General features: G+C 41.9%; 1 protein-coding gene across 1 annotated transcript in view; it reads right to left on the bottom strand.

The window, feature by feature from the left end:
- LOC135544747 (pro-neuregulin-1, membrane-bound isoform-like) overlaps positions 1 to 14,541 on the bottom strand; it is a 72,447-nt gene that overhangs the window by 29,322 nt on the left and 28,584 nt on the right. The window contains exons 2-3 of the mRNA XM_064972610.1: positions 4,281 to 4,419; positions 309 to 367 (exon numbers count right to left, since the gene is read on the bottom strand). Of these exons, the coding sequence (XP_064828682.1) occupies positions 309 to 367; positions 4,281 to 4,419 (198 nt within the window). The remainder of the gene's footprint in view (positions 1 to 308; positions 368 to 4,280; positions 4,420 to 14,541) is intronic.

Raw genomic sequence — 14,541 nt, 5'->3', positions numbered from 1 at the left:
TTCCCCACCCACCATTTTTAAAAAGACGATCATGCAGAGATGGGCATCATCAAGGTCTCGTCATTGATTTTGCTGGAAAGTGGAGAAATTGTGCTTTACACTGGTATTCATATTACAGTTGACCTGGAAGTATTGCAATTTTGGGGCGCTAAATTAAGGTAAAATGTATGGAACATCACAACGTACAAAAGTGCGTTAGCTACCGTTATGGGATACATACAACATTTTAAAAAATGAAGCAACAGGAAGTAGCGCTGATTGAGCATGCTCCAATCACAAGCACAGACAGGAAGAGAAAATAGACGTACTGTAGAAGCTGGCCATTACGTAGTTTTGACAGCGATCACCAGTAAATTCATTTGGACACCTGAGAGGGAAACAAAAAAGTCACAAACAGAAGACAAGGAAGAGAGAAGATGAGTTTACACCAGATTTACAGAAGACTCACGTGCATTGCTGGTGTTGTCAAGGAGACTGATATGTCTTGCAACCATTGCCAGTTCTGTTTGCGAAAACATATGTACTTGAGAGAAAAGTCTCAATCAATGTCTTATTCAACAGGCCTCGAAATTCAGCAAATGTTTGGCTCATGCATTCTGATTTCAAGGATATTTAATTAAAACTTCTTCGGACTAGGCTCCTTTTTTTCTAAATTTCTGCCTGACTGACATGTCCCAAATAAACTGCCTGTTGTTCAGGCCCTGAAGCCAGGATATGCATATAATTGGTACCTTTGGAAAGAAAACACATTGAAGTTTGTAGAAATGTTAAAATAATGTAGGAGACTATAACACAATAGATATGGTAGGAAAGAACAACCAATCGGATTTTTGTTTTTTTGAGGGCCCATGCTCTTACAATGGACAGTAGAGGGGCATAATGAATTCTAGCTCCCAGGATGTGATTTCTATGGCTTCCACAGGGTGTCAGCAGTCTATGTTCAATGTTTCAGGCTTGTAACTTCCAAAACGAATGAGAAATATCAGTTTAGCAGGTGGGTTCTGTCTTCAGGTGGGCACCGTCCTCAAACAATCGCAGGGCTTTCGCTGTAAAGCCTACTGTAAATTGGACAGTGCAGTTAGATTAACAAGAATTTAAGCTTTCAACCAATAGACACTTGTATGTAACTAAATGTTTAATATCCATCATTTTTTACGATTATTTATCTGAATTGTGCACCCTCCAGTGTCACCGGAAGTTGTCCCGCTAGCGAGACGCCTTAGCTGTGGACTCCATGCCTGAATAATTGTCTGATTATCAACCTCTTTTGATCCATCTAGAAAGGAAATCGAGTCAAGATGAGTGTGTATGTCTGTCTATTAGTAATTTGTATGCCGTTCTACTCAACTCACACACACACACACACACACACACACACACACACACACACACACACACACACACACACACACACACACACACACACACACACACACACACACACACACACACACACACACACACACACACACACACACACACACACAAATTGTCTGGATGTATTGGCCGTCTGGCTCTGGGAGAGACAGTGATTGGAACTTTGGAACAGGTATGAAACACCAGAGAGGACACGAATGGCTGAGTGCACAAATATCACAGGCACAGTGGCTTGACATCGCTTCCCAATGTATCCCGCTAAGCACCTGGGGGGGCCAGGTCTACCAAGTAGCGGCACATTAACAAATTAAGCCCTTCATTAAAATCTAAATGACTAGAGGCTATTTGAAAAAGGGCAACATACTGACCAATGCTCAGTTTTTTTGAAAAATCTGCCTTTTTTGACGTTTCTTTGTTTGTAAATTGTTTGTGTACTGAAGCGGGAATTAACGTGTGGGTTAGGGGCGAAGACTGGTAGATCATCTGGTGTCTGATGATGAAGCAGGAGGCTGAGTAATGTCTTGCTAAGGAAGAGATTGTGGAGTGAGATGCAGAAACAATCCAACAAGCCAGTCCAGCTGTGATTTAGGTCTGACGGGGTCTGCTGGGCAAACCCAGAGGCAGAGAAAGAAAAGGGGGATAGAGAGAGGGGAACGTGGGAGTGGGATGGAAAATAGCAGGAAACTGATAGGTGTAGGTGTTGCTGGTATGTATGCTGGTTTACCCAGAGGTCAGTGACCATTGTCAGGTACAGTACAGTAGGACGTTTGAATGTACTGCCATTTCAAATAACCGCATGGCTAAAGAAAGACATTCGTATTGGCTATGAATATTAAAATTTAAATATGAATAGTTCAATACATATTAAATAAATAAAACATATAATTTGCTATAAATAAATTGAGGAGGAGGTCAGGATGTAAAGCGTTGCTTCCATGATGTTCTGACCCTTCCACACAGTGTGCCTGTTACAGGATCCGTGCTCCGACTGTTCAAGCTTCAGCGAATCGGGCTCCTCAGGGACCCCTGGCAGACAGGTTATTTTTGTAGATAGAGTTATTTCTGAGGGAGACCGAGAGGTTATTTTTCTCCCCTCCCTTCCAGTGACGGCATGCTGCATCATTTACTGAAAGGAAACAAAATATCCCGGAGACAGCAGCATTTTTGCGCTTAGTCACCGAAGTATTTAACACAAAACTCAATCTGTCGGTGGAGGGTAAGAGTCTGTCTTATGTATGTATTGGATGGCCCAGACCCAAAGTGTATCCTTGGCAATGTCAAGCCTTGTGTCAGGCACAAAGAGGGAGGAGCTGCAGTGATCTTTCTTGCTGCTGCAATGGAAGCAATAATACCATGAGCTATCACCACCTCACCATGTCTTTTCAAAACTACTGGATGTTCTAACCACAGATGTAATAATGTAATATACAAATTGGGAGATGCTGTAGATAATTAGGAAGAGTTTACAACCTCGGAATGTTTCCAAAGGGTCAATCCACTTTGCTATACAGATCACAGTGTACTTCAATGCCTTAGTGATCAACTGGTCTGGATAATACATGATTTTATCTCAGATGGATTTTATATGAATGACAATGATGGAGAATGTGGACAGGACAGCAGAGAGGTGATTATCCTGTCAAATATAGATGTCAGCGATGTATGCTGTTGCTTCTCATACGAAGCGTGTAAAGAGCATGCCAGCTTGTTTGCTACTCGGGATGATTCGCTACTCATGCCTTGAGCTGAGTACTCAAACTCTCAGAGACTGAAAGTCACAGAGGTTCAAGCCACAGGGGGCACTGGGAAAGCACATCAAGCCCCGTCCTGCCTCGGTCTCTCATCGGCTCTATCAGTTGGATCAGGGCTGAACACTCTTGACAACAAGAGTGCGATGCTGGAGCATAGATCAATGTCCTGCTGTAAGAACACGGCTGATCCTGACACCAGCACAATGTCAGCACAGAGTCATGTTCAGTAGGGCATGTGACGGAAAAAACTTTCAAACGTTTCACAACAACAAACTGAAATGACCCTTTCTTATTGGACAAGTCCAGGTAGTCCCTCCCTATTACAGTCTGTTTAGTTACATTTGGTGCCTAATGAACATGACCCAGCTCGAAGGATACAAATTGAACAATGAAATGGGGAAGAAGACAGAAAGAAAATCTCATAAATACAACATAGCCCCAGATTTGGGGTTTGTTTTTCTTAAATGGAGTGCGGCGGTTGGGCTGTTGCGATGAAAGGAGCCGGCATTAAAAATGTAGGGGGGCAGAGGAGCATGTGGATAGGGACCTGCACCTGCTCTGCTCTCCATGCTCTCCCTGTTGCTTAGCCCAGTTAATGTCATCCAAAGCATCCATTATCCTCCCCTACAGCTGCCCAAAAAGACATTTCAAAGTGCAGAGGCAGTACATTTGTACACTGCTATGATGTCTTGTGCATTCACTTTAATCTCTGCTCAGGTCTTTGGATTGTTTAATGATTTACTCAAAAAACATTCAGTTGACACCTTTGCTTTACTGTAAAAAAGACTTTGCACTTTCCTCTAAACTTGGCACAGTTTGGGCCTAAAAAGCTCTGGGGCCTAATTCAGCAGGCATAAATGGGGCTAGACATACCACATTGTAAAAGATCATGACTTCAAACATGATAGAGAGTAAATATTATGACTACATCTACTGTATCAGCATGTGCTACTTCTTGACTACAAAATAGCAAAGTAGTGTGCTGAAGTCGGCACCGACTCTATAATGATACATCATGTGGGAGCACAATTAAATATTTAGAAACAGCAGCTGTAAGCCATCAGGAATTGTATTAAGCATAACGTCAAACATAGTCTGCATAGTATAGTACAGTGTGTGGTGTGGATGGTGTTGTGTTTCATCATGTCCTACCTGCAGAGGAACTTGGACCTGCCAGGGGTGATGTCCAGGGTGTAGCACTCCCCTCCGTTTACGCAGTAGTTTTTCTGGCTGTCACTACAGCGCGTCATGTGGCTGGAGGTCTTCACCACAGCGGTGGTGCTGGTGGCAGCTGCAGGAAGATACGAGGGATTAGCAGGAAATGCAGGAAATGGATCCAGTCATCCCAGTAGACCCCTGGGGAGTGTTTAGCTGAACGCTGGTGCTTAGAGAAAGCTACTGTGGCCTCTCTGTATGCTCAGTGTACATCCATGATTTATACCCGTGCCCTTTTTTACAGGGGAACGCAAAATTAATGGCAAGAGATATAGTAAACCGAACCCAGAGAGCAAGGATTTGCTTATTGATTACTGCTATACTTGACAGTAAATATATCAATAAAATGCTTTATCGCACATTCGCCTTTACAACATAAAGATGTACATATATATTTACAAGAAATAAAAGACACCTCTTGCGGTAGAGCGATCATTTCAACAAATCAAATATAAATGTACCATTCCAGAAATCAATTGTGTGAGAGAAGACCTGAAACAATGATGAAAGACATTCCATCCTACTAGCATACACATGCTTTAAAATAGAAAAATGCTACAATAAAACAGCACAGAGAGACATTAAGAGCAGTGATATAACTCAAATATTAATAAAACATTTACAACTCCTTGCTGTCTAAATAATGACTTCAAACCTAAAGTCAATTCAGAATGGTTATCTTATCTTCAATGAACCAGCTTTGGAGCAGTGATGTTTCTGAAAAGTCTCAAGACGTGGAGACGCATTTCGCCTTTTCTGCCCATTGGAGCAGCTCAGGCCAGTGCCGTCCAGTGAATCAATAGGCTGGAGCTCTAAGCACTCTATCGGCTGGAGGTCTCTACAGCCTCTCCCCACAGTCTGTCCTCCCCAGTCTGCACTGTGTGAAAGCCCATAAACATTTTAAATAAGCTTTTACCCCCCCCCCCCCCTAACCCTCTATCTCATCCGGATGTCACTTCTGGCATCAGAAGCCTTTGCGCATCGGAAATACGGTGGATGCAACTGCCGGCCGAAAAGACGTCAGAGCTCGATGACTAGGGGGTTGAATGAGTTATCTTGCAAAACAAATCTACTTCCTGGCATGGATGGACGCTCTAGTCGGTTTGACAGTGTTTAGGGCAAAAAAACATCCCGTCCTGGGCCGTGAACCACCCACCGGGCCCTCTCAGGCTCAGAGCACCACAAGGGCAGGAGGAATATACTTTCACATACATCATTTTGGCTTGAAACCACATGTTGGTCCTGGCTAATTCTAGCCGGACGAGGTGAGCATTGCTGCATTTTACTCCTTTTTAAAAACCTATCATCCCCCCCCCAACCCCACCACCCTGATGTCTTTTACTCCCTCATTCTCCATTTGCAATGGTAAGAGGATCGTGACCCGGATGCCAATGTGACTGGTTTAGGCCTCATTGACGATTCCGACGTAGTGCCGTGCCTGTGTCTCCTTCCTGACAGACAATCGAGTAAACTCATAGATTGTTGTTGAGATGACGCAATGATTTCATAGGTCACAGACACCATCAGGTTACATTTTTACTGAGAGACATTACCTTTTGACTAAATGCAATTCAATCTCTAGGGGCCATACATTGTTTCCCAGTAAACAGCCAACACTGGTTGAATAATTGACAATGCAACAGATTGCTTATCTCCTACAAATCAAATTACTTGCTATGCCACCGTTAAATCAATCAAAAGTCTGCATCCTACTCTTCATTCTAAAAAACAAATGTAAGCTCCCCTCTGCATACAGATAGACTGTAGCTAATATATGGGGAACAATCTCTCCTCACAGACACCAATGCAATTACACTCAGGATTAAATAAGGGACATGTTTAAGTAATGACACACTCATCTAATCATGAATACCAACCATTCCAACGATATGAACCTCAGACAGCCTTCCTCACTTTTTCAAATCCACCAACTTCCAGGTGCTAAATTGTAGGGCAGTTTATCTATTAGAAATGTTGAGCCTTTTCAGCACTGCAACTAAAAGACTGGCAACTGGCCTACCTATGATTGCTCTGCTAGATAAGGGTAATTGCCCAGTGAGGAAAAAAGAAACACATCTGATTGCCATTACTGACGTTTTCAACTTTTGTTTGGGACCTTTCAAAATGTCAACCAGCTATTGATACAAACCCTATCACTAACATTGATTCAATCAGCAAAAGTCAGCATTGTTATCTGAAATACATCAGCACATACTGTATGCATTAGAACTGGTAAGCGATCGGTACCAAATCAGTCACGACACACCTTACTTCCTTGTACAGTCTAGTTCTTAATCCAGTATCAAAACAGGGAGAAATATGGTTTGAAATATTGTTAGTTTTACAGCAGAGGTTATAAATCCTCTTACATCTATGGGGGCGCTATTTCATTATTGGATAAAAAAACGTGCCCGTTTTAAGTGCAATATTTTGTCACAAAAAGATGCTCGACTATGCATATAATTGACAGCGTTGGAAAGAAAACACTCTGACGTTTCCAAAACTGCAAAGATACTGTCTGTGAGTGCCCCAGAACTGATGCTACAGGCGAAACCAAGATGAAACTTCAAACAGGAAATGAGCAGGATTTTTGAGGCTCTGTTTTTCATTGTCTCCTTATATGGCTGTGAATGCGCAAGGAATGAGCCTGCCCGATCTATCGTTTCCCCAAGGTGTCTGCAGCATTGTGACGTATTTGTAGGCATATCATTGGAAGATTGACCATAAGAGACTACATTTGCCAGGTGTCATGCTGACTGAGTTCGAATAACAGACTGGAAGCTTCAAAAGGAGGGTGGTGCTTGGAATCATTGTTCTTCCTCTGTCAACCAGGTTACCTGCAAGGAAACACGTGCCGTCATCATTGCTTTGCACAAAAAGGGCTTCACAGGCAAGGATATTCGGGGCAGCACCAGTGCAGCGCTTTCTCAGGAATGGCAGCAGGCAGGTGTGAGTGCAACTGCACAAACAGTGAGGCAAAGACTTTTGGAGGATGGCCTGGTGTCATAAAGAGCAGCAAAGAAGCCACTTCTCTCCAGGAAAAACACCAGGGACAGACTGATATTCTACAAAAGGTACAGGGATTGCACTGCTGAGGACTGGGGTAAAGTACATTTTCACTGATGAATCCCCTTTCCAATTGTTTGGGGCACCCGGAAAAAAAGCTTGTCCGGAGAAGAAAAGGTGAGAGCTACCATCGGTCCTATGTCATGCCAAGAGTAGAGCATCCTGAGACCATTCATGTGTGGAGTTGCTTCTCAGGCAAGGGAGTGGGCTCACTCACAATTTTGCCTAAGAACACAGCCATGAATAAAGAATGGTACCAACACATCCTCTGAGAGCAACTTCTCCCAACCATCCAGGAACAGTTTGGTGATGAACAATGTCTTTTCCAGCATGATGCAGCACCTTGCCATAAGGCAAAAGTGATAACTAAGTGGCTTGGGGAACAAAACATCAATATTTTGGGTCCATGGCCAGGAAACTCCCCAGACCTTAATCCCATTGAGAACTTGTGGTCAATCCTCAAGAGGCGGGTGGACAAACAAAACCCCACAAATTCTGACTATGCAAGAATGGACTGACATCAGTCAAGAGGTGACCCAGAAGTTAATTGCAGGTCTTGAAAAAGAAGGGTCAACACTGCAAATATTTACTCTTTCCATCAACTTCATGTAATTGTCAATGAAAGCCTTTGACAATTCTGAAATGCTTGTAATTATACTTCAGTATTCCATAGTAAAATCTCACTAAAATATCTAAAGACACTGAGGCAGCAGAGTTTGTGAAAATGTCATTATTATTATTTAATTATTATCATTATATTAGTGTCATTATCAAAACGTTTGGTCACGACTGTAGTGTTTGGATTCCGCCAGTTATAAATGGGACTCATGTCATCCAAAAGGTTATACTTTTGACTCATCTGTCCATAGAAAATTCTTCTAAGAGTCTTGATGATTATCCAGTGTTTCCAGGAGCTATTAGCAAACTTAAATCAACTTGTTGAACGAGATGGGTCCCATCATGTCTGGCAAATAACACTGCATTCCACAGTAAGAACCTCATGATCTTATTCATCGTTACTCAGAGCTATTTGCTTGGCTAGCTATAGCCTAATGTTAGCTAGCTAACATTGAACCTGGTTGGTTAGCTACCTGCAGAGCTGGCTAGCTACATGTCTTAACAAAATATGTACATAAATTCCATCTGGCCATCTACTCCGATTTCAAAGCACTCTCTTCTGAGTGTGCCAGAGATTGCAGAATAACTGACGAATTTACGAATCCTGAAACCCCTGTTAAATATGGCCGGTGGCAGTAAACTTTGACAAAAGAACGCAATTAAATTGTTTCCAGCAGCACAGTTAGTCACTAACGCTCTGGATAACATGAAAACAGCCTGACCAGCTCTGCTAGGGCAAGTAAAATGGTCAGAGTGGGGTGTTCTCCCATTACTTGTCTAGAAGTAGCTTGCAAGCTAGCCAGTTAGCTCAGGTGCTTGACTGCCGTTGTGAGGTCAGAATGTTCGGATCAACCCTACTAATCTGCCAGAGCGTCCGGTGTGCACTCTGAATTTACGACAATCTCAGAGCAGAGTTGCAGGCACCAAAGCTCTGGATAACATAACAGCCTAACCAGCTCTGATAGGGCGAGTAAAGTTGTCGGAGTGGGGTGTTCTCTCATTATGTGTATGGAAGTAGCTAGAGAGCTAGCCAATGTTAGCCAGTTAGCTTGGGTGCTTAACATAACAGCCTAACCAGCTCTGCTAGGGCGAGTAATGTTCAGTGAGCTGTTCTCTCCCACTTAGATGTCTGGAAGTAGCTCGTGTGAACAGTTTTGCTTCTGACCCTCTCCTCGCCTCTACCTGGGCTCAAACCAGAGACCCTCTGCACACATCAACAACTGACACCCACGAAGCATCATTACCTATCGCCCGACAAAAGCCGCGCCTCTTGCAGAGCAAGGGAAACAACTACTTCAAGGTCTCAGAGTGAGTGACGTCACCAGTTGAAATGCTATTAGCGCGCACCCTGCTAACTAGCTAGCCATTTCACACCTGTTACACTAGCAAGTTAGCTTGGGTGCTTGACTGCTGTTAGTACATTCAGATCAACAATTAAAGAGATGGGTGATGCTAAAGCTTAAGAGGGTGTGAACGATGCTGAATGGGTGTAGACAAGAAGGGCTCTCCAATAGTATTACCAAAACATTCAAAGGCCATTTTCTCAAAAGTGAGTTACAAGTTTATTACAACTTTCAAAGCAAAATTACTTTCCCATTGTTCCTCATCTGTTGTGTATGATATACCATTTTGTAGCTGTGAGTCTCTACTGTTTTCCAATCTAAAAAATGCAATTTCAAATTTTGCTACATTAGACCAATTTGAGCCTGTCGATCACATATGATGTGTGTAAAATACCTTTTTGATTGTACTGATTATGATGAGCTAATGCTAAGCTATTTACCAGCTATGTGTGGCATCATGTTTGTTACAATGCATTCTGGTTGTCATGTAAGCGTCTATCAGACCAAAGATTTTATAACAAAACGAAGTGAAGAGATGGTTCCCTCGACTGACTTATGGAGCTTTCAAGACAACTGGGAGCTCGTAAGAATACGAGGTCAAATCATGACATCAGTGATCTTCAGGTTGGAAAGTCTGAGCTTTAAAGAGCTGAGAGTTCCCAAGCTGTAATTCTGAGTTTGATGACCATTCAAAATCATTTTTCCCAGAAAGAGCACTGTTTTGAACGGAAGTGTATAATTTAGGTCTCCGGCTAAAATAATAGTTCCTGTCTTGAATTGATCTAATCTATATATCTAATATAGCTTCAATTCTATCTAACAACATCAGATTTCCCCCTGGTGGGATATACAATGAAATCAATGTATATTTGTCAAGATGTAAGGTAAAACATTGGAAAATGGCCTTCTTGGTCCATATGCTGGAATTTAGGGGAAAATGGTGTATTGTTATTTGTCAAGATGCCTACACCTCTGCTGTTACTACTGTAGGTGGAAGCATAGACCTCTCCAACCCAGCTCCTCAGACACAAACCGACACATATACCCACTCACACCCTCTCGCCCACACATACACATCCATAGAACAATTGACTTACATGCTATATTTCCCCTTATATTTTCCTTTCAGTGTCCATATATATCATTGGCATCGGCTAATGCTATCGTTTCTTCCTAGAGAAGAACAGGTCACTGAATGGAAAATATAGTCATTGTGGATGCTGTTTCAAAGCCAAACACAACAAAATGGACAGTGCTTTCTAAGGTGATGATTAATTCAAAGCATTTAAGATTTTGTATGTAAACACCAATACACATATTAGAGCTTATGTATACGCATATGTCTATATACCATCCCAACCAACCCCCCCCCCCCCCAAAAACAATATAATTAAAATGCTGATTGTGCCATTACATACAATACCAATAAAAGGTTTGGACACACCTACTCACTCAAGGGTTTTTCTTTATGTTTACTATTTTCTACATTGTAGAATAATAGTGAAGACATGGTAGCCATGCTGGTGAAGTGTGCCTTGAATTCTGAATAAATCCCAGACAGTTTCACCAGCAAAGCACCCCCACACCAACACACCTCCTCCTCCATGCTTCATGGTGGGAACTACACATGCAGAGATCTTCGGTTCACCTATTCTGCGTCTCACAAAGACATGATGGTTGGAATAAAAAAAATCAAATTTGAACTCAGACCAAAGGACAGATGTCCACCTGTCTAATGTCCTTTGCTCATGTTTCTTGGCCCAATTAGTCTCATCATCTTATTGGTGTCTTTTAGTAGTGGTTTCTATGCAGCAATTTGACAATAAAGGCCTGATTCATGCAGTATCCTCTGAATAGTTGATGTTGAGATGTGTCTGTTACTTGAACTCTGTGAAGCATTTATTTGGGCTGCAATTTCTGAGGATGGTAACTAATGAACTGATCTGACATTATTCCATGTGTTATTTCATAGTTTCGATGTTTTCACTGTTATTCTACAATGTAGAAAATAGTTTAAAAAATCCTTGAATGAGTAGGTGTGTCAAAACCTTTGACTGCTACTGTACATACAGTATACTGTATTTATAGATTGCATTTGGATTACTGATACGGTGCTATTTGGTTTGTTAAAATTGGATTCCTTCTGACATTTCATGATACATGTTTTATTTAAAAATGTTTATTATTCATGTACTTGTTTCACATTTTACTGTGTAACAATCAGCTCGGATTTCAAACCATGCTACAATTAAAAGTTCAAAGAACTTACAGGATCAGTCTCACCGAATTGTTGAGGAAAAGGGAAATCCAGGTTGGTGGATTTCCTTACATCATCTCAATGTTCATGGCATCCTCCAAAATAAACACAATCCACAAGAATGAGCAACAATTATCACCTTGAATGGTTTAAATCTATCCTCTGTAACAGCATTAAAATACACAAAGGTTTACCCTTTGAATGTTTTTTAAACTTTAAAGCAGACACAAGTATATGTCTATGTGCCTATCACCTCACACTTGTGGCTATGTCACAACTGCATTGTTAGGTGCTAGTAAGCATTTCGCTGCACCCATTATAACATCTGCTAAACTGTGTACACGACCAATAAACTTTGATTTGATTTGGGACCTAAAACAGAGTGAAATTTAAAGACCATTTAATATTATTCTCATGTATATCAAAATCTATTTTAAAACTGCTTTAGAGTGTAGTAAGACAGACATCTGTTCCAAGATGGCGTAGCAGTCGGACGACTGTTTTGTCCCGTCCCGTGTATACAGTTGAAGTCGGATGTTTACATAAATCTTAGACAAATACATTTAAACACAGTTTATCACAATTCCTGAAATTTAATCCAAATAAAAAATCCCTGTAGCCACTTTATTTTAAGAATATGAAATGTCAGAATAAAAGTAGAGAGAATTATTTATTTCAGCTTAAATTTCTTTCATCACATTCACAAGTTTACATACACTCAATTAGTATTTGGTAGCATTGCCTTTAAATAGTTTAACTTGGGTCAAATGTTTTGGGTAGCCTTCCACAAGCTTCCCACATTAAGTGGGTGAATTTTGGCCCATTCCTCCTTACAGAGCTGGTGTAACTGAGTCAGTTTTATAGGCCTCCTTTCTCGCACACACTTTTTCAGTTCTGCCCACAAATCTTCTACAGGATTTAGTTCAGAGCTTTGTGATGGCCAATCCGTTACCTTTGTTGTCCTTAAGGCATTTTGCCACAACTTTGGAAGTATGCTTGCGGTTATTGTCCATTTGGAAGACCCATTTGCGAGCAAGCTTTAACTTCCTGACTGATGTCTTGAGATGTTGCTTCAATATATCCACATCATTTTCCTACCTCATGATGCCATCTATTTCATCTGTCCTTTCCTTTGCTGGTTTTGCTGAGTGGCCTTTCAGGTTATGTCGATATAGGACTCCTTTTACTGTGGATATAGATACTTTTGTACCTGTTTCCTCCAGCATCTTCACTAGGTCCTTTGCTGTTGTTCTGGGATTGATTTGCACTTTTCGCACCAAAGTACGTTCATCTCTAGCAGACAGAACGCGTCTCCTTCCTGAGCGGTATGACTGCTGCGTGGTCCCATGGTGTTTATACTTGCATACTATTGTTTGTACAGATGAACGTGGTATCTTCAGGCATTTACAAATTGTTCCCAAGGATGAACCAGACTTGTGGAGGTCTACAATTTATTTTCTGAGGTCTTGGCTGATTTCTTTTGATTTTCCCATGATGTCAAGCATATAGGCACTGAGTTTGAAGGTAGGCCTTGAAATTTCTCCACAGGTACACCTCCGTTTTGACTCAAATTATGTAAATTAGCCTATCAGAAGCTTCTAAAGCCATGGCATAATTTTCTGTAATTTTCCAAGCTATTTAAAGGCACAGTCAACTTAGTGCATGTGAACTTCGATGCTAATGCAAAGCACCACAGGATGTTTTTTTGCTGGTAAAGGGCATTCAAGTCTGGGGTAAACCAAGGGCTATATCTCTTCTTAGTTGTACAGTTTTTGAATGGGGTGTGCTTATTTAAGATGGAGAGGAAAGCACTTTCGAAGAGCAACCAGGCACTATTTCCAAAATGTTTTGGGACACTGTGAAGTCCATAGAGAATAAGAGCACCTCCTCCCAGCTGCCCACTGCACTGAGGCTAAGAAACACTGTCGCCACCGATAAATCTATGATTATTGATAATTTCAATAAGTATCTTTCTACGGCTGGCCATGCTTTCCACCTGGGTACCCCTACCCTGGGCGAACATCTCAGCACCCCCTCTGCAGCTACTTGCCCAAGACCCCCCTTCTCAAATGACTGTCATGCCTGGTTCACCAACTACTTCTGAGATAGAGTTCAGTGTGTCAAATCGGAGGGCCTTTTGTCCGGACCGTTGGCAGTATCTATGGGGGTGCCACAGGGTTCAATTATCGGGCTGGGTCTTTTCTCTGTATATATCAATGATATCGCTCTTGCTGCTGGTGATTCTCTGATCCACCTCCATGCAGACCACACCATTCTGTATACATCTGGCCCTTCTTCAGACACTGTGCTAACAAACCTCCAAATGAGCTTCAATGCCATACAACACTCTTCCATGGCCTCCAACTGTTTTTAAATGCTAGTAAAACTAAGTGCATGCTCTTCAACCGATTGCTGCCCACACCCTGCCCCCGCAACTAACATCTCTACTCTGGACGGTTCAGACTTAGAATATGTCAAATAGCTAGATGTCTGGTTAGACTGTAACTCTCCTTCCAGACCCACATTCAGCATCTCCAATCCAAAATTAAGTCTAGAATCGGCATTCTATTTCGCAACAAAGCATCCTTCACTCATGCTGCCAAACATACCCTCGTAAAACTGACTATCCTACCGATCCTTGACTTTGGCAATGTCATTTACAAAATAGCCTCAAACACTCTACTCAGCAAACTGGATGTAGTCTATCACAGTGCCATCCGTTTTGTCACTAAATTCCCATATACCACCCACCACAGCAACCTGTATGCTCTCGCTGGCTGGTCCTCACTACATATTCGTCGCCAAGCCCACTGCCGCCAGGTAATCTATACATCTTTGCTAGGTAAAGCCCTGCCTTATCTCAACTCACTGGTCACCATAGCAACACCCACCCATAGCACGCGCTCCAGCAGGT

Source organism: Oncorhynchus masou, chromosome 8 (genome assembly GCF_036934945.1).
Source record: "Oncorhynchus masou masou isolate Uvic2021 chromosome 8, UVic_Omas_1.1, whole genome shotgun sequence".
Taxonomy (NCBI): Eukaryota; Metazoa; Chordata; class Actinopteri; order Salmoniformes; family Salmonidae; genus Oncorhynchus; species Oncorhynchus masou.
The sequence above is the reverse complement of the archived record's forward strand: the minus strand, read 5'-3'. Positions and strand labels throughout refer to the sequence as shown.